General features: G+C 37.5%; 1 protein-coding gene across 1 annotated transcript in view; it reads right to left on the bottom strand.

The window, feature by feature from the left end:
• Window positions 1-21,737, bottom strand: part of MAN2A1 (mannosidase, alpha, class 2A, member 1) — a 116,154-nt gene that overhangs the window by 78,287 nt on the left and 16,130 nt on the right. Inside the window, exons 4-7 of the mRNA XM_010563464.1 lie at window positions 10,074-10,245; window positions 8,229-8,356; window positions 6,512-6,685; window positions 3,974-4,160 (exon numbers count right to left, since the gene is read on the bottom strand). Of these exons, the coding sequence (XP_010561766.1) occupies window positions 3,974-4,160; window positions 6,512-6,685; window positions 8,229-8,356; window positions 10,074-10,245 (661 nt within the window). The remainder of the gene's footprint in view (window positions 1-3,973; window positions 4,161-6,511; window positions 6,686-8,228; window positions 8,357-10,073; window positions 10,246-21,737) is intronic.

Here is a 21,737-nt window from a genome sequence, read left to right as displayed (position 1 = left end):
TCCCCAGGGCTCGGTGTTGGGCCCTGTTCTGTTTAGTATCTTTATTGATGATTTGGATGAGGGGATGGAGTGCACCCTCAGCAAGTTTGCAGATGACACCAAGCTGGGAGGGAGGGTCGATCTGCTGGAGGGTAGGAAGGCTCAACAGAGGGATCAGGACAGGCTGGATCAACGGGCTGAGGCCAATCGTGTGAAGTTCAACAAGGCCAAGTGTCAGGTCCTGCACTTGGGTCACAACAACCCCATGCAGCGCTACAGGCTTGGGGAAGAGTGGCTGGAAAGCTGCCCGGCAGAGAAAGACCTGGGGGTGCTGGTTGACAGCCAGCTGAATATGAGCCAGCAGTTTGCCCAGGTGGCCAAGAAGGCCAACGGCATCCTGGCCTCCATCAGAAACAGTGTGGCCAGCAGGAGCAGGGAGGTGGTTGTTCCCCTGTACTCGGCACTGGTGAGGCCACACCTCGAGTACTGTGTTCAGTTTTGGGCCCCTCACTACAGGAAAGACATTGAGGTGCTGGAGCGTGTTCAGAGAAGGGCAACCAAGTTGGTGAGGGGCCTGGAGCACAAGTTTTATGAGGAGCAGCTGAGGGAACTGGGGTTGTTTAGTCTGGAGAAAAGGAGGCTGAGGGGAGACCTTATAGCTCTCTACAGCTACCTGAAAGGGGGTTGTAGTGAGGTGAGTGTTGGTCTCTTCTGTCAGGTGGCTGGAGATAGGACAAGAGGAAATGGCCTCAAGTTGAGGCAAGCGAGATTTAGGTTAGATATTAGGAAAAATTTCTTTACTGAGAGGATTGTCAAACATTGGAATAGGCTGCCCAGGGAAGTGGTTGAGTCACCATCCCTGGAGGTATTAAAAAAATGCATAGACACGGCACTTCAGGACATGGTTTAGTGGGCATGGTTGATGGTTGGACTCGATGATCCTGAAGGTCTTTACCAACCTAAATGGTTCTATGATTCTATGCTTCCTCTTAACAAAACAACTTATTCCCATTCAAGGAAAAAAAAAATAACAAACAAACCAGCTGGTTTTTCTTGCTAGTGCGAAAAGCTAGAACTTCAGTATCCAAACATATGGACAAGAATGACATTGCAAAACAGGGCAAGTGCAACAGCAACCTTTAACCTAAGTGGTCATGAAGTGTAATTAAACAAGTACAGGCTTTCAATTAGGCTGCTGTTTCATTCTTTCCTACCAAATCCCAACTAAAGTGGCAAGGTAATGATAAATCCAACAGCTACTCATCTTAAGTTTTCAATTAAATATCTCTTCAGTATATATGTATGGCCAAAATAGTATTGAAATCAAAAGCAACTGTCCCAGCTGAGTATTCAAGATCTATGTTCAATTTGTTTTGTTGCAGCTTTAGCATTGAGGAAAAATCAGTGATCTAAACCTTGTCTCTAAATCAATCAAGTGTGTATCAAATACTTTTTTTCACATCCATGTAGTGTAGATTTCCTGTATTTTTCCAGCCTTAAAAAACAAAGCAAGCAGAGATGAGAGACAGATTAATTAGTGTGCCACAAACCTTTAACCCTGGAAAGCTTATGACATAAAGATAAGTTTTCCAATTACTTCTGGATCTCATACTTCTCATCATAACGACTGTAAAACTTGTGTTGTAACAGAGGTCAGATCACAGAAGTTTTTGGTTGCCTACTATATCCCAACCTCTTCTTTGTCATAAAACATGAGTAGTGTTTTTAGCATTCTCCAGCAAAACAGTACTTCCTACGTTTTAGTGGATTTATTTCAAACTACACTCTCAAAGTATGGTTCCTCTGTTCTTTCTGGTGTTCCAAATGTAAATAATCCAGGCCCCCAACTCAAAGACCCTGTGTTAGTTTTACTTTTCCCATAGTATTACCTACCATACTGCTGTTTCAACTCTGTTAGACATGAAAACTGTTTTTATCTACCAAAAACTGATGCAAAAGATTTAATTGCAGAGACCATATTGAGATGATGATCTCTTCAACTTGATCATACATTCACTACATACCTGCCCCATTTCTTTATTCTTTGATTTCATATGACATGGTGAAAGAACCGTTTCTTTGACAAGGTCTAATTTAGATCATTATGCAAAGGCTGCATCTTGAAAGTGCAGGGATAAATTCAGATCCAATTAAAAAACAAAAACCTTAAAAAGCATTCTGAGCAGGCCCTTTACATTATATTTATAGCCTATATGTTCCAGGTATTTGTTAAACAAGCTCTTACTCTTCTACAAATATTTGTCTCAGCTAATTGGGATACATATTCAAGATTTTTCTTTTTACAACTTTGATTTAAAGACACATGAGCTTTCTTTCACATTTGATCAGCACTGAGTGTGTCATAATTATTCTTCTATTAGCTAACTCTACTGTTCTTCTGTCACCTTCAGCTTTCATTTTTCCACTTTTCAAGGAAATGACTCTCCTAGCATCATTCCAATTTCTAACTTAAAATATGACAATTGTGACGTATTCTGTTTTGGTTTAGTTTTATCTTTGCTAAAATTTTGTAATTTAATTTTACTGACAAAGTGAAGTTTTCACGATGCTTGGCAAAATTCATACTCAGAAAAAGGACATGCAGACTTGACATGTAGACAACCAATGCATCACCATCACATCATCACTTCAAAACTTCAGCATGAAGACTAGAACCAAAAAGGCACCCTGCTATCCTTAATATATTTGTTATACTCAGCAATTTGCAACAATTGTAAACACCTACCTAAATTTCTATCTCTTGAACTTGGGGATGGTTTGAAGGCCTGAAGATAGTAACAGGACCATACAATACAACCTTTTTCTGGAAAACATTTTAGTAGGTCTATCTTCCCTTTTTTTTCTCCTCCCCCCCTTCTTCCCTGTCGTGGTTTAACCCCAGCCAGCAACTAAACACCACGCAGACGCTCACTCACTCCCCCCCACATCCAGTGGGATGGGGGAGAAAATCAGGAAAAAGAAGTGAAACTCATGGGTTGAGATAAGAACGGTTTAATAGAACAGAAAAGAAGAAGCTAATAATGATAACACTAATAAATGACAACAGCAATAATAAAAGGATTGGCATGTACAAATGATGCGCAGGGCAATTGCTTGCCACCCGCCGACCAACACCCAGCTAGTCCCCGAGCGGCGATTCCCCGCCCCCACTGGGGGCTGGCTGGGCATGAGAAGCTGAAAAATCCTTGACTATAGTCTAAACACTACTGAGCAACAACTGAAAACATCAGTGTTATCAACATTCTTCACATACTGAACTCAAAACATAGCACTGTACCAGCTACTAGGAAGACACTTAACTCTATCCCAGCTGAAACCAGGACATTCCCAAAATTGAAAAGTAGTTTTGTAAAACTGTAAACTTGATTTTTACCCATGGCAAACCAACTCAGTGTTTCTATTTGAAAAATAGAATTGAGGTTAATATGATTTCCCCCCCTCCCCGGACATGTAAAGACATAGGACTCAGAATCACTTAAAGTGTCCACTTCAGGAAACCTAGGCCACAGATTGCCACGTTTTGCAAGGATATGCCACGGAAAATATCTCGCCATTTGCAGTTACAGCATACTACACCATGCTGTCCCTGAAGTCTTCCACTGGCAGGAGACAGATCACTATATATTCATAAAATTCACAAAAATTACAGTAAACCAGTAACATGACTATAACCAGATTACTACATTCTGCTTAGCATTCAGAGATAGTAATAGTTAGACTCATGTATCATGAATTAAAAAGAAAAAAAAATTAATGCATCTTCCTTAATTATAACCTATCTTCAAATTTCACTGTAAATCAAGTTCTGAACTTATAAGCAAACACTGGGTTAAGTAATAGGTATTATTTTCCTAAAACAACTGTATTTTAAGAACTATATAAATTCACCAACCTATGTTAGATATCATCTTTGACCAGCATAATTTTTTTTTTTTTTAAAGTTATTCCCTTGCAGAATATGTAAAAACTGTACCTGTGTTGAACATTTCCAGCATGAATGGCTTCTGGTGGAACTCTCCATGGACAGCTTACTCTTCCTCCAGGAAGACGTTTGAAATCAAACTGGCAGCAGATTTTTGGATCTGGACCACAAGTATGAGGAACATCATAGCTATAGAAAGGCATCATATGACAAAGGATATCTGTACTGGATCCCAGATCTGGAATTAAATACACAGAGCACACCTTTAAAATAAACGCTCTCAGATTTGCCAAAACTAAACCAGTTCCATGTTCTTAATCCAAGAATTGTATTAAAAAATCAGATCAAGACAATTCCTTGCTTTGAATAGCCATAACTGGAGTTTACCTTTGTATGTACCTTACATATAAAGAAAGAGGCTAAAAAAGAGAGGTTCAACCAAGATTGGAATGTTCCAATTAAGCACCAGCTGATTGGGAAAGACAGGAACAAAATGTTAGGGTTTTTTTTTACCCATATGAATCTCATTATTTCCAGAATTTTAGAGGTGAACAAACCACATTGTTATACTTTGAGTGAATCAAAACCAAAAACCAACCCCCCCCCCCAAAAAACCCAAAAACAAATGAACCACCCTGCTGTCATTACCTCATTAGCACAACATTTGAATTGGTTGGCTTTAGCGATATCTTAATTTCTTTAACACACAACTTCAATACATTAACAGCATGATTCTGCGTACTTGTAGATAGATTCTGTGTGCTTGTACATGGAATTCTATGCCCTTCTGAGACTATCTTTGCAATCCTAGCTTTTCCATCTAGTCAGTCCATTCCCTAAAGTTTAACCCACCATGAGCAGAGATCTACACACACCTTGTCAAGTGTTTCAAAATTTAACTTTAAAGAGAACCTGAAGTTCTCATAGAACTTACGAGAACCATAAGTTTAGTCATCTGGTAAAACCCCTAAATGCTGATTGCATATTTCCAGCACTAACAACTTAAAGTAATTTTATGTTGAAAAAAAGTGATGAATGTTATAGATGTGCCACAAACCTGGCTCCTAAGTATGTCAACAATACATATGAAAATACTCTCCAGAACCTTAACACAGCATAAGTCTTCACAGTTCCAAACCAGACCTTTTGTTTAAAACCTCCTATTTTAATACTACTTACTTATTACTATAGAGATAATATTCCATAAATACATGCATTTACTTTTCAGCTACCAGAGTTCTCTTTATCGCAGGTACCACATCTACATATTATGCCAGCTGAGCATGCAGTGATCTTTCATATGTAATCTGTTTTGAAAAGCCTGCTTTTGAAGCTCAAACACTAGACCATATCATACATGTGATTTATGTATGCAACCATTATGGAAAAAGGCCTGCCAATTAATGATTCTGTACACTGAGTGGTATACACCAGCATTCAAAGAAAAATCTCTTAAGTGTCAGTATCTGACAAATTCTTGCACAGTGGTTTGTTTTCCTAAAGTCGTTTACTTGTGCAGCAGATTGCTTACTCTGAATACTCTCCTTCCTACAATTTCCAAGTAAAAACACAGAGAAACTAAAAAGCTTCAAAATCACCACCACCTTTCAACAGTAAGTACTACATATGTTTGTTTGACCCCGTATTGATAAAGTACTGACATATTAGCTTACTTTAAAAAACAGAAAGACCAAAACCTTAACTACCTATTTTCATCATAGACCTTATTGTAATGCTGGTACAGTACAAAGCAAAATGAAATATTCATATAGAAAAGTACATTCATTTACATCAGTTTGCTAAAGTATAATCACTACATTACTGAAGAAAATTTTCATACGCTATATTGTATAAACAATATCAAAAAGCAATTATATTTATTCTAAGAGTAAGGTTTTTGATGAGAATTTCATTGCAAATTAAAATGGTGAAATGTTTTTAATTTATTTCTCTGACTAACGATAACCTGCAAATTTCAAGTCCACAGAAAACTACTGTACCTAATGACACTAATTTGTCACAGCAGCTGACGAAAACTGGTTGCTTGAAAGTTTTTCCCTTAGTAAGAATATAAACAAGACAGACCTCTCCATCTTTAAATATTCACTTTTGGCATTTTTTATTTTTTTTTCTCTCCAAGAGAAATGTTCCTCCTCCTCCACTTTATTTCCACATAGTAGGAGTGGGAAGAAGAAAACAAAGAAATGAGAAAAGGAAAAAGAATACTCTACCCCATTTACTTTTTATATATATACTTGCAAGGAATGCAGGAGAAGGGAAAGTAAAAGCACAAATGAAAGTGAAGAAACAGGAAGATCAGAGCTAAAATATCAATAATACAGTTTTTATATTTAACCCCTTTCCTAAGACACAGGTACTCACATTCTCTGTTACTGAAAAAAAAAAAATCCCCAAAACTTAACCTAGATGACTTTTATTTAACAGAACTGCAAACCTAACATTTTCAAGTCTAGACTTCTCTAATTAACCTGTTCTGTAAAGATTTCCACAGTATTTATTCAAGTTCTCTCCATATTTTACCTGTGTAAATTAACAAAACAAATTGACATAAAGGAAAAAAAAACATACCCCAGTTCTGTCTCCAAAAAAATTCCAGTGTCTTCTGCATTGCAAAATGTTTTTTAACTGAGTAATGAACTCTTTGTATAAGCATATTGGAAAATCCTGTGCGTTTCAGAAGGTAGGCCATTGTTGGTGAATGCCCAAAAGGATCAATTGCCCAACCAGACTTTGGTTTTACTCCTGTTGACAAAAGAAAAAAGTAAAAAGGGAAGAAAGTTTTACTTTTCACTCAAAGAAAGCTACACCAATATAATTTAAATCAGAGCACTAAAGATAAAATTTCCAAGAAGATATATATATATATATAGCTGAGTATTAAGCCTCCTGCAGAACACGCCCTGGAATTAACAAGCTAGAATTAAACAGATAAACAATTAACAGACACAAAAAAAAATCAAATGTCTTGGAAACAAGGCATTCCAACTACATAAAAAAACTGAGATTGGTATTCTACATTGTTACACTATCTCAATTGTGTGTCAAACATCTTTACATAGAATTATAATGAAACATTCTTTTTTCACTTTAAGTAGTTTACAGACATTATAATTGGAAAGGAAAGCTGAAAGAAAATAAACAGTTGGAGATGGATTGATGCTGTAGCTTGTTGAATTTTCACTGTAATTTAAATAATGTTAACCTTTGTTGGCTTTGGAACTAACTTTATTTATTTGGTTGGCAATCATTAGAATCATGTTGATTAATACTGTCTTTTCACTGAACTTCATACTAGCAAATAAAGAAGCTGTATCTAACTCTTGTTTAACTGAATCTTCAACGTGATTCCTTAGGCACATTTTTACTGTCTTACCAAAAAACCAGCAGGGAATGCATTACCCTTTTATTAGGCTTTCCCTCCCCCTATCGCTTAATTGTGTCAAGCTGTGTTTATGGAAATTGCAATCTAAGAAAAACATGGTGAAACAGCTTTTCAAAATAATTTCAGTTAATTAGATGAAGTAATGTTAACTTGATATTAAAAGCACTGTAGAAATATTTTCTATGTAAAAAGGGTTATCTCTACTTATAGAGCATTATCTCTGCTTACAGAGCTAAACAAAAAAATCCTCCCAAAGCCACCAAAACAGTTCAGCCAATATTACTGCAGTCAATAATTCCTCAAAGTTTCAAAAGTGGATGAGTCAGCCTTTTCTTTTTTTTGTGAAATATGAACAATTCTAACATTACAATGCATTTAAGTTTTATTACTACTACTACTGCTGCTACAACAACTACTACTAAATTTCATATTTACTTTTTTGAAAGACTTACACAAGAGAACCTAATGAATACACAGCCTACAGAATAGATCCAAACACGACAGGAATATCAATTTTTAAGTCATTTTAAGGCCTTTGTCATGATTTTCAAAAGACAGAAATAGCAATAGGAAACTGTGATACCAGAGACACATGATCTACAATTCAGCATGATCTAGTGTTACATTTTGTTATGCTAATATACTATACACATCTTTCATTGATCAAGACAAAATGTTATGACATAAAATTGTTTAAATACACTTCATCCAGGAACTTCTATCTGCAAACAGTAATTTCAAATACTAGACTCAATCCTATAGCGTCCAGTAAGTGGCTGATTTAATGTTTCAGGAAAGCAGAGTAAAGAGACCCTTCTAAGCACCTCAGAAATACAAAACCAACAGTATTTTCTAATTGACTTCCTGTATTAACACAGTTGAATTTTAGATCAAGCTACATACCAAGGTTCTTTTCTAGCCATTGATGTCCTTCTATCAGTTGGTCAATTAAAGCAAAATAATGAGGAGAGGCTTCATCAGGCATGACCCATCCTCCTGTTACTATTTCAAATTGTCCGTCTTTTATTAACCTGAAAAATACATAAACTGTGTTCAGAATCTTGTATATGAAAATACACTCTTAAAAATCAATTTCTGAATACCCAATAAGTGTTTGCCAGGGACACGATACCAAAAGCTAAATTCCTTGTGCTGCTTCCATCACTGGACTACGTTTCTTTAATCAAACAGGGAAAGAATGAATAGATGAACAGTGAAATTTTTAATGCCTCTGTGCAATGAAAACTACCAACTCTACTGCATGTGCCATAATACTTGATTTTTTTTTTAAATCGGGGAGAAGCGTAGTTCCTGCATGGATTACAAAAATAAAAGTGTGTGTTCCACAATACTGAAGGCCAGCTGAGTGAGATGCCTAGACATTGCACATTTCAAGCACTACTAATACCTCCCTGTCTTTGATCTACCATTGCTTTTGTTGTTTTAGAGGGGTGATAGAGCTTTGAAGTTTATTGTATCTATAATGGCTTCAGACTATCTCACTCATTAAAATGCCTTCTTGAAACAGATCACAGGATGGTCCAATCTCTCTATTAACATATCAGTGAATATAATGATCATGCTTCCAGCATCAGGTGGTCCCTACAGTTAAATAATGTAATTTCAGCACTTACACTGTACACTAGCATATAACAGTTTAATGAATTCAAGAAAGAAATGTAGTTAAGTTTATCAAAACTTAGTCACATTATAGATAATGCTCACAAGAGCAATGAAAAACATACAGCAAAAATAATCTCCAGTGCAGCTTCTCTAAGTCTTACACCAGTTTAAATAATACCTGATTCCCCTGAAGAAAGGATCCAGTTCCCTAGTGACTATCATTTACAGTTTATTGTGTTCCAAGGGATCTTTTTAATATCAAAAATCAACAGCTGTGCTATAATACTCATGCACTGAACATAAATTTTTAAATAGATGATTTTCTATGTCATTCCCAAGATTTCCAGCATTACCTAACCTTTGCAGCTGTGAGGGCCTCATAGCCTTAACGTATACTGCAACCCATGCATCTTGAAGGGGGACATGAGAAGGAGGGCTTCACAGAGATGAGCTAAAAACTGCTGGACCCTGTCTTAAAGCTAAGTAAAAAACCAAACCAAAACGAACAAAAACTTTTTGAAAACTCCAAGCTAGAACCTCACTTCAAGTTTATCCAAGCACCATGCTTTCTTGTCTCAATATCTAGGGAATCCTTTTACTCCTGCATTACATTTTGACTTATAATTTTAAAAAGAACTAAGAGCAAGGGTGTAGATTATGTACTACTTTACCGTTTAAGCAGCTGCATGTTTATAAAAAATACACATATTTAAAAACAAAAAAATTCATTTCATAATTGTGTTATAACTGAAGAAAAAATTACCACATATAAATAGCTAATATGAAAGATTATTTTTATTCCATTGTCAATACTTCAATGTGACTTCAAATAAAGCTTATAATCACAACTCTATTACAATTTGAATGACATCTTCATTGTAGTACACTGAAACTTTTAATCAATTTTTTCAGCAACTCAGTAATTCAGCTTCACTCCTCTAAGCGGATTTTTATTTTGCAACTGGAAAAAAAATGAACCAAGCCCAGAAAATCAGGACTTGAGTAGTCGATTATTTTAGCAATTCTGCATAGAAGCAAGTGAAATCTCAAGTTTACAGTGTAGCCAAATACACAAAGTCTCAGAACATGCCACATGGAAGAAAATAAATAGGTCAGTGTTCAAACCTTTTAACGGCATCCTTTTTTTGGCTATCTATTCCATCCCACCATTTTGAAAAGTAAGAAATCTCAGACCACATAAATTTTCTTCGGTTGTCTTCCTGCAGTTTTATAACCATATTATTTAAGATATGCTGTGTCTGATCTCTGAAGTAATCATCAAAAGTCTTCAGCCAACCTAAGAAAAAGGAAATATGAAATTTAAGGTGCTTTCAACAGTGTTAGAGACCTGCCTTCTTCCCACTCCCTATAAAAAGTTAAGTGAAGCATTTTCTTAAAAAGTTGACACTACATGCTGTGGATAGTTTGAAGTGCTAAACTCTCCAGGAGTTTCTTTTCACAAAGTTTAGATGTTTTATTTCCTGAACATACACATATATGGAATATTAGGCTTTCTACTTTGAACAACAGAATACACAGATTTAAAAAATGGTGAATTTTTTTTTTTATTTAAGCACCAATTAAGTAGTTGAAAAGGAAGATGTACATATCTGCAAATTGATCTTCTTTGATAACTTCCACTAGGTTTCCTCAACTCTCACATCAGGAGAACTGTAGCATCTACTAGAAGATCATCTTCCCAGCTGAAGCTCTATTCCCAAAACACACGCCCCCAACACCCCCTAATCCTTCCCTCAATATCTTATCTCTTCTTTCAAGTCATAAAGCACCCCATCACCCTACTTTATGTACAACAACTGCATGAAAATCCTTACTAGCAGCATCTTACACCTACCACCTGAGGAGAAAATTAAGAGCCACTAATGGTATCCCACAGACATTGAGGGTAAAGAAGGGGGGCAAACAAAGCAGCAGTAAGCCCTGCAGCACATGTTCAGCAACATTTATGAATGAGAGGTTTGTTAGCAATGACTGAGAAAAGAAATATGTTGTAGCTGCATCCCTCCTTAGAAAAGATATCAGTGAGATGCAGAGTAAAGGAAAAACCAAATTTAACCACATACTCAGACCTCACAGTGCAGAGTCTTCCATGAAATTCTTTAACCTCTTCCTAAAACCTTGCATGAGAACCATGCATCCTCCTTCCCAGAACCTGGAAGGGGTATGTTCTTTCTGTAATTGTAACTGGGAAAAAGCAGAAGATAAACCTGTCTACTTAATACAAAAGTGGTATATTCCCACTCTTCATACCAGCTCTTGTCATATACGAGCATTTTCATTTAAGTGCTCCCAAAAATGACTCAGCAGTACAGTTTTAGGAAGTATCCTATACAACAGAGTAACTACTGAAGAATGCAAGTGATGTTATGAATTATGTTATGAATACATCCGCATTTTAAGATTTTCTGAAAGCTTCCACACAATGTGAGGATTGTACTCCAGACAAATACAATCTAGTGACTCCACTCTGATTTACCAGTTCTGTTCTGCAGAGGCACTGGCATTCTAGCACAATGCCAGTCTGCTTATAAGAAGATACAGGATTAGGCTGTTCTGGAATTAAGTAATATTGTTTCGAGTCAGATATATAAATGCAGAAAATTTTAGTATTAAAAAAATAATTTTTAAGTCCAATAAAAGAAAACCACTTTATTATTGAATAGAATGAATATTAATTCATAAATATTTTAAGGATAAAAATTAAATTACATTCATCTATGAAGGACCGAGAGACAGCGAGAGACTGGCAGCCATTTTGTCTCAAACAACAAAGTAGGTAGCTGCAAGCAGCCGAAAGAGGACATGCCCAGCAGAGGTGGGGTAGTGAACTGTTTCCAGGAAGTTTTCTAGCGGTTGCACTTCAGACATTTTGTCACAGGTTCAGAGTTTTGCCATGGGCCCTTACCACAGCACTTGTGTAAACAAGTTAAATGGGATAATGGGGCATCAGCGACACCCCCCTGCCCCCCAAGAACTTTCGAGAAAACCCCACAACGCATGCAGCAAGGGCTCTTGGATGAGGGTATAAAGGGGGATGGGGTGGGGGGTGGAGATGAACCCCAGAGGTGCCCCCACTGCCTGAGGAATCCAGACAGCTACTACCGAGACTCCTTCTTCGCTGGATACAAGGGTGGTGATACTTACCTCTCCTTTTTTCTCTTTATTCTCTCTCTTATCTCTTTTCTTCCTCCTACCTTGCTGTTAGGAATACTTTGCTACGGTGTCAAGTTTCTTATTTGAAATATCTGCTACGCCAAATTTAGCCACACTTGTGTTACAAGTCAACGTCAAATAAAACATATTTCAAGCATTTAGGAGCTATTGTCATGGCTCCTGCCCTGGGATTCGCCAAGGAAAACGGAGTGTTAAAATTTTCCCTGTCCCTCATGAGTCATTGTTGTGACTCCTGCGTGTGGCTACCGACTATCTAAAAGATCACCTCCCCCAAGCCCACCAACTGGGGCAGAACAGCATCTTAAGTAGAAATGCAGAGTTGATGTAGTTTGACAATATGCACATTCTTTCCCAGTCCACATCAAACTGTTAATTACATTTCAAATAAAGAATCTTGTAATTAGGAATAACCACTAGACACTGGCGCACTCTTACTTTGGTTGCGCTACTTTTAGGTTGCACTCTCACTTTGTAAAGGTCAAAATTTAATAAAGTATTCAGAAACAAAAACACCACAAATTTCTAAAAAACTTCCTTTTTTACTTTGCAAATGTGGAAATAAAACTATAACACTCCAGAGGAAAAGTACTAGCTCAGTAACTTTTTTTTCAAACAGATGTTTAGCATCTAAAAGAATCATCACACCTGATATAAGTTTCCATACAGATAGAACCCTAGGGTCTAATCTAATCTATCTTAAAGGGAAAAAATACATTTTGTCAAGACAGTTAATATGAGGGCTAAAAATCTAAACATAAAACACACTTTCTTTAGAGGCGTGGAAACAGCCTAGTACAAAAAAGTTGACAGTAAATTACTATTACACAATAGTTCCATGAAGACTGAAAACAGAAAAGTGATGAATAAGCAGAATTTATTTTCCTTTTGTGCTGTTCTTAAACAAAATTTGTTGTGATCTCTGCCTATTTCAGTAAGTGTTTTTTTAATGGAAGCTATCACTCGAATTGAGATCACATAACCAATTAATCTTTTTCAATGCTTATTTACTTTTCAACAAATCAAAGAACTATTTTACTGATACTTACATAAAAAGATCCACATGTAGCAGACTACACATTCACAAATATTTACCCGGAATTTCTTCTGCAAGAGACAGTATCATGCTAGCACACAACTAACGGAGGATGAGCTAAAACTATCCTATGTTTTTCCTACACAGAAATATATCATCATAATAAACTATTTTAGCATATTTTTACATTGCAGCAATAAAAGCAAACTTACACTGAATTAGTCTTCTTAAACATTCTTGAAAAACTTAACAAACCAACCTAAATAAAGAAGCACAGAGCTAAATGACAAAGCAGCTGGCATAAGAATACATTATGATGTAGGAAAAGCAGTGTTACAATTAGGGGTAATTTTGTTTTAATATAATTCAGTTTGTTAAGCTATAGAGGAAGGGTATAACATGATTAACACTCTGAACTTAACGCACTTCAGAAAGTCCTAGAGCAAATATTTACAAGTATTCACAGAATCAGTTGCAAGCCAGCATAAAGTCCTCTGAAATTTAATTACCATGCATCTCGAGTCTTGCACGTAAATATATTTATTTCTGACTAGAATAGAATATTTTCAGTTGGAAGGGTTAACAATCTTCTAGTCCAACTGCCTGACTAAAGCTGATCAAAAGTTAAAGCATGTTATGCAGGGCATTGTCCAAATGCCTCTTAAACACTGACTGGCTTGGGGCATCAACCACCTCTCTAGAAAGCCTCTTCCAGTGCTTGACCACCCTCTCAGTAAAAAAAATGTTTCCTAATGTCCAGTCTGAACCTCCCCTGGCACAGCTTTGAGCCATTTCCAGGTGTCCTGTCACTGGATCCCAGGGAGAAGAGCTCAGCAGCTCCCTCTCCACTTCCCCTCCTCAGGAAGCTGTAGACAGCAATGGGGTCACCCCTCAGCCTCTTTTTCTCCAAACTAGACTAACCAGAAGTCCTTAGCCGCTCCTCACAGGACATGCCTTCCAGCCCTTCCACCACCTTGGTCGTGCTCCTCTGGACACATTCAAGGACCTTCACAACCTTCTTAAATTGTGGGGCCTAGAACTGCACACGGTATTCAAGGTGAGGCCGCACCAACACTAAATAAAGCAGAAAAATCCCCTCTTTTGAACAGCTGGTTATCCTGTGTTTGATGTACCCTGGGACGTGGTTTGCCCTCTTGGCTGCCAGGGCCCACTGCTGACTCATGCTGAGCCTGCTGTCAACCAGCACCCCAGATCCCTTTCTGCAGGGTTGCTCCACAGCCACTCCTCTCCCAAGTTATACTTGTGCCCGGCATTACTCCATCCCAGGTGCAGAATCCAGCATTTGCTTTTTTTAAATTTCATACCATTGATAGCTCTTAATTCCATAACTTGCACAGGCTGTCCAATTTTGTGTGGAGCCATAAAGATGAAAAAAAAATTATCAAAAGCTGAATAGAACCATGAATAAATTAATTTACAGTTGCTAGCTATAAGTCTATTACTACAGACTACCACATTAAATGTATTATTTCACATCTCAGTCCCTAATATCACATAAGAATCTAGTACAACTTAAGTTCATTTTTGTGCTTATCCACAAACTAAGAATTTGTTCCCAAGTCGAAAGAAAAGGTCTACCAGTGTATTTGCATCAGGAAACTTTACATACAACTACAGTTTACGCATGGAAAAAGTGCAATAGTTTAAAGCTGCAGTTACCAAAACTAAATATACTAATATCAGCAAAGTAACATTTGTTGGTTTAAATCTACATAAGGACCTTTATCAATATAAACATGTAAACAAGAGAAAAAAATACTATCTTTAATGTCAATACGCTTGTCTGGACTTAAGTATTCAGGAGCTTGCAGCTAGTTTCATTTTCTGCCAGCACACGTGATAGCGATATAGGGTACACACTGCTAAGCTGCTTGCCTTTTGATTGCCTCACTCATGTTTGTCCTCAAAAGTGTGGAAACTTGATTTCCCCCCCCCCCCCCCCGCCGTGACATTTATCATCATCATGCAGTGGTCCTTTTTTAATTTTTCTTTTCCCCACTTTGATAATGTAAATTTTCTTGGGTCAACAGCAGACTCTAAGAATTGTGTCCAAATGTCAATGCACTCCATTGCTATGCAAAAAATCCTGAAGCATTTCATTAACTGATTTGCCACTATTCCTGTCTACGCTTTCCAGTCCAGTTTCCTTCTTGAAGCTCTACCAACTAATTGCACTAAAGAAAGGTATTCTTGTGTTTTAGCACAGTTAAAACACAGTTGTAGAGACACAGGCAAAGTTTCAGGACAAAATCAGAACAGAAGTTGACAAATTAGCATTATTCAAAAAGTAACCTAATTAAGTAAAACCATTTTATAATTTGATCATGACAAGAATCACAAATCAACTTTGAAAACATGAAATCATTACTACTAAGAGTGTTTGAGCACTGCTTACATGTATCTGCAAGGTTGTTGGATTTTTTTGAAATTTGTGTTTCTTTTGCCTTTTGGTTTAAAATTGACTGTCGAAATGAAACCAAAAAGACTTTTCAATTGCTTACTACCATCAGTCACCCTCCAATATTCAAGCGGAATCATGTCCTTAAAAAAATTTCTAGTTTCTCATGAAGTCTTTTTTAATGAAGAGGCAGATCTAGTGAATGTCTGGAATACTATCCCCTGTTAGATTAATGCATTTTTTGAGGACAGTTTGTATCTTTGATTTACTTTACAGTAAATCATAATTAATTTCACTGACTCTAAAATTCACACATCAGTGCTGCTTCTTGCAACTTAGGAAACTTGAGTAATTTATTAATTTTATGGCAGAGTTAAATCAAACCATTAAATTTCAGATAGCATTATACAGCTTTCCAGAAAATAAAAGCAATCTCTTTGCTACAAAATTAGTGGAACTTCAGTTCTTGGATTTTTAAAATGTACACCTGAGTTAGTAAAAAACTTAAGCATAACTGTAAAAAAAAATTACGTCATTCTCAACTAACTGGTTCCTGGAAGAAGACACAATTAAGTCACTGTTTTGATAGCTAAGGAAGTAAAAAAGAATCATAAGCTGAAAGAGGATGTCTTAGTTCTTAATTACATCCATGGTCCACATAATATGTGATGCCACAATGGTAAAAGTTTTTCTTAAAAACAATAAAAAAAAAATTAATGGACACGTAGCCAGGAGTTCTTACAAGTGTTTTGGAGAACTTTAGCATAGCATATGTGTTTAACTGATCATACACAGGCACACAATAATGACAATAATGCAAACACTAGAAATAAATCAAAACCCTAAATTTTAACTTACATTTTAGTAAGTACGATTACATGTGAAAAGAATTTGGCATTAGAGCCTTTGTACATTCAGCAATTAAAAAAAATTCCCTTAAAGTATAGAATATACACATGAATTTTTTAATTTATAAATCTTGTATCATCATTCTATGATGTGAAAACTAAACAGAGCAAATATACAAGTTTATATTTTACAGATGTGTCTGACATAAAACTTCAGTGCTAATTTCACCAAAAAGAAGTATCTTTTCAAAGATGAATGGCTCATTGGCCAACACTGTGAAAGAAAACTTGAGAAACATGTGTCTCATGTAAGGCTATCTCAAAATTAAAACTCAAAGTACTCTAAGATTATTTTTCATTTTTCTATTTGGCATAGTATAAACCAGAATAAGAGAGAAAGCCATCTGGAACATCAATGTGTTGAAGAATTCATTCTGATTCAGAAGAAGATAAATCGAAGATTATCCCCTTGTCCTCCCAGAATATTCTCTGAAATAAATTCATTTAGGTAGAAGCAAAGACACCGATATTAAAAAGGTATGACAGTGCATTTACTTTTCCAATGGCATACTTTAACTTGAAAAGATCTCTGCTCAATGGACCACAAATATCATTTCATATTTATCACACTTAATTCCATAAGCATAGTTAAAAACTCAAATAATTGCACATTTTGCCAAAAGCAAAACCTGTCATGTACCATGAGGTACTTCAGAAATTATAGTTAGACTTCTTATGTGTTAGACTTACACAATGAAAGGTCTATTTCTGCTTTGTACATATCAAATCTGCTGCCCTCATAACTAAGACGGACAGAAAACTTCTACTAATCAGGAATTAAAAGTGTGCTCTCGGTAACAGTCCTGTCAATTTTCAAAGAAACTGCTCTGCTGTTTGGTTTTTTTCAGATCAAGAGAAAAAAACTCTATCACTAAAAGTCCCCTGTCACCTCAAATGCAACCATTTTGAGAACTGAGCCAAGAATAAAACTCAGATTTCTGCAATTCAGCATGTCAAGAAAAACCTGTGAGCTGCCAGTTTCACATTCTATTCCTAGATCTCATCTTCCTCTACAATAGAAAAAATAGTTCTTCACCATTAAATGTGTATTTTATAGTCTTTACATAGCCTTCATAGGGTTTTTTGTTTGGGTTTTTTTTTTTTAGAAAACACTATATACTGTTGCTGTTTACAAAAAGGAAAACAAGTTCTAGACCAACAGTGGTGACTCTGATTTTTTTCTCTTCCTATTAAAACACAACACGAAGATATTAATCAGTGAACTTTCAATTTATAGTCTGAAACTTTTAAAGGTAAAGTTTTCAGATGTCATTCAACTAGCATATTTTCTTGCTTGCTTCAGCTTTATACTAACCTGTTCTTATATTTTGGTGGGTCAGATAACAGTCTAAATAATCTGTGTTCCAAGCACGTCAGAAAAACTAAGAAGTCACCTGAAAACTGAATCCAGATCTGGTCAACAGAAAACAAACCTGAAACTCCATGGTATATTAACAGCATAAACTGTTATGCTTAAATTTTCTTTTATCTTAACACTGCTATTAACTTCATAGGGCTATAGACTTCCTCCTGAGAAATGGAGACCGTCTTAAATAATAACAAGGGGTTAATGTGAATGCTAGTAAGGTAAAGTTACCATAGTTATAGATCATTAATTAAGTGTGAAAAAGTAGTATTTAGACCTGACATATGTGCATATACACTTTCACATACATATTTACTTAGATAGAAATTGTGGGTGGGCAGGCAGAGGGAGGAGTGAAAACCTATTTTCGTCTCTTTCAATTTCACTGAAGTGCTGCTTGTATTAGGTCTGTAACAAGCACATTCAGCAATAAAATACTCTGATCTGGTACACATATATATTACAAAGCTCACAAGTCTCAATTCCTAAATAATTTAATGAGAAGACATTACCAAAATCATCACTGCCAAGACAGCAATAATGCTAGAGGTGTCTTTCGACCCCTTGGTCATATCTGAACATCATCTTTCAAGTCCAGTTGTGCTGGTTGACAATATCACTGTCCCTGAGCAAGGTTCTCCCCTCTGGAGTTCAGCTGCCTAATCCACTTCAGGCAGTCACGTGAAACTGCTGTTGAAGTACGTGAGATCTAACATAAGGCCTTTGCCAGCACAGCAGGTTATACAATTGCTCATTAATGTGCTCCAGAAAGAAATGCCACCCATCTCTGATGGCTATAACCTCACACAACACAGCTATTTGTAAACTGAACATCTCTCCATGGCTTGAGATTAATCTGCTCAGGGTGAGTCCCCCTGAAATCAGACATGCTACTGAGGTACTCAAATCTTCATCAACTGCCAGCAACTAAAAGAAAATTATGCCTGCCACTGTTTGAAAGTATGAAGCGGACCCATTCTCATACCTGATTCCCCAATAATGGGTAAATAAATATATTATCTATTGAAGGGAGAAGCATAGAGACCCCAAGTTTATAGGTCCTGGCTGAATTCATGTGGAAGCAGTTAACCCAGATTTAGCAGAATTGAGCAACATAAAGTGCTTCAGAGCATCAGCACACAAGTCATTCCTCAAAACAGAGTTGGAACGTAACACCACCCCTTCCCTATGGATCCTGTTTCAAGGCAGTTTCTTTGCCTTTGAGCTACACATCCGAACTAGCGTAACTGGTTACTTGAAAAGTTAAAGTAGCTTCAGATGAGAAAACTGTAATCAGAATTCAAAGCTTTTGCAGCTAATATAGTTACATCTTTACTGACCCCATTTCTTGGTAAATATTTTTCACGTACATTCTTACACTATAGGTTCGTTATACCTTAAGCTTTTTTGCCAGGAGGTATTTCCTTTGCACCATGCCTTTTAATTCTCTGTGGGAAAGGAATAATGTAGCCATTAGCTATACAAGAGATTGCAGATCTCTGTTACAGATAAATTTTCCTTCTTTCAAGTGCTTATTAATCTGCAGTTTCATACTGCAGACAGTTCCACAGAAAAGTCCTTAACAAAAGCAGTACCAAGTCAGGAGATGTCTGTGAAAACAATCTTTGTAAAAGCAAACAATAACGAGTCGTGCACAATCACCTTTGGTGACAGAACAGTTTACATTTCCCAGGCTTATATCTCAGTTTAACTCTACCTGATATCAACTGAGGAGCCTGAACAAGCTGGGAGATATTTAGACTGTATGCATGAGGAAATGCAGATTTCTCGATTTTAGTTACTGCTGGTGGAAGGACAGATAAAATTTTATAGCAAAGGCATGAAGAACTTGGGTATTAAGGAGGAAGGCTTTAGGAGCCAAAACTACACACCAATAAGAAAGTCAGCTATCAAAGGTGAATGAAAACACCATTAAGACTTCAGGCAAGTCCTTGAGAATAACATACGGAGGAAAATAGTTACAACAGAAAGATGGGAAACAGCTCTCATAACTTCACAGAATTCTTCCAACCTTATTATTGAAGGGGCAGTCACAGAGAAGACTTCTTTCAGAGAGCTGGAAGAACAAGTACCTTACTATAGATCTAATGAGTGACTCTCTCCAAGACAGGTATCTAAATGCTAGTAAAAATCCATCTCTGAAGCCAAGTTCATTATGGCCCACACCCCTATGTTTGGAAGACGGCCAGACCAGTGCTAGAAAGATCAAAATAGAATCAGAGTAAACTTCATTAAATACAGCTCTCAAGTGCACCAAGAGTCATCATTCAGATGTAAAATTAAGGAATAGACAGACATATCACAAACATACTTCCTGGGTAAGTAGAAAATTCCTACTGGGAAAGTACAGGAAATTCCATGATTGATAACACAAAAAGTTAAACAGGAAAAGGTGTTAGTGAAGCTACCTCTGGTTGTAGAGCAGTATCTATGCTTTATCTGTCTTAGAAGTTTAATAATTCCGGTGACTCAAAAACTTTTTTTGAAGGGGGTAGGATGATGGGGGTTTTTTGGTGTTTTTATTTATTTGGTTTGGGGTTTTTTGTTGGTGTTGTGGTTTTTTACTCGGGGCTTCTGGTTTTTTGTTTGGTTTGTTGTTGGGGAGGTGTTTGCTTGGGTTTTTTATTTGTCCAGTTATTTTTTTGTGGGTGGGGAGTTTTGGTTGGGTTTTTTGTTGTTTGGTTGGGTTTTTTAAACACAGACCAAGAACCCAAACCTGAAGAAGAATGCCATACATAGAGAGGGTCTCTGGACCTGGAAAAAGCCCTTGTTATCCTCCAGCTTTCCAAAACAAGGTATAATATTTAAAGCATCCTGGTAAATATATAGTGAAGCTCAAGGCATTCCTCACTGAGTGAGCCTAGTAACTTGCCATCCTAACTTGGAGGCTAATAAGAGATGTGTCCATCTTCCCAACAATTCCACTGTTTTGGGGACCCTTCTCGTAGGAGCAATACAGAGCTATTCATTCTGCTAGCCCCAAAAGACACTGTTTTGGGTTTGTGTGGTGGGGTTTTGGTAGCAGGGGAGAGGCTGCAGTGGTGGCTCCTGTAAGAAGCTGCTAGAAGCTTCCTCGGCTCAAAGTTGGACCTGCCTCTGGCCCAGGCCGAGCCCATCAGCGATGATGGTAGCACCTCTGGGAGAACAGATTTAAGAGGGGAAACCTGCAGCCGGGGAGGAGATTGGAACGTGAGAGGAACACCTCTGCAGACACTGAGGTCAGTGAAGAAGGAGGGGGAGGAGGAGCGGGGGAGGAGGGGATGCCCCTGCAGCCTGTGGTGAGACGGCAGGTTGTCCCCCCCCCCAGCCAATGGAGGGGAGCGAGGGAGCAGATGCCCACCTGCAGCCTGGGGAGAACCCCACGCCAGAGCAGGGGGCTAACCCCGAAGATGGCCGTGACTCCATGGGAAGGCCCACGCTAGAGCAGCCTGTGCCTGAAGGACTGCAGCCCATGGAATAGACTCAACTTGGAGAAGTTCAAGAAGGACTGTCTCCTGTGGGAGAAACCTCATGGTGGAGCAGGGGACAAGTGAGGAGTCCTCCCCCTGAGGAGGAAGGAGCAGCAGAGACAATGCGTGGCAAGCTGACCACAACCCCCATCCCCTGTTGCTCTGCACCACTGGGGGGAGGAGGTTGTGGCAATATACTTCCCCCCCCCAGCCCCGCATCCTGCCAACAGGAAACAAAACGTCTCCAGGCAGGGAGAAGGGGAAGGAAAAAAAATCCTAAACCCTGGAGGCCACAGGTTGAAATTTAAACTGGCCAATCGAGACGTGCCAGGTACACGGAGGTGACCCTCCTGGCCCATAAGATTAAATGACCACAGGTCAGATTTGACAGGGGTATA

Source organism: Haliaeetus leucocephalus, unplaced genomic scaffold (genome assembly GCF_000737465.1).
Source record: "Haliaeetus leucocephalus isolate CR32 unplaced genomic scaffold, Haliaeetus_leucocephalus-4.0 Scaffold167, whole genome shotgun sequence".
Classification (NCBI taxonomy): Eukaryota; Metazoa; Chordata; class Aves; order Accipitriformes; family Accipitridae; genus Haliaeetus; species Haliaeetus leucocephalus.
The sequence above is the reverse complement of the archived record's forward strand: the minus strand, read 5'-3'. Positions and strand labels throughout refer to the sequence as shown.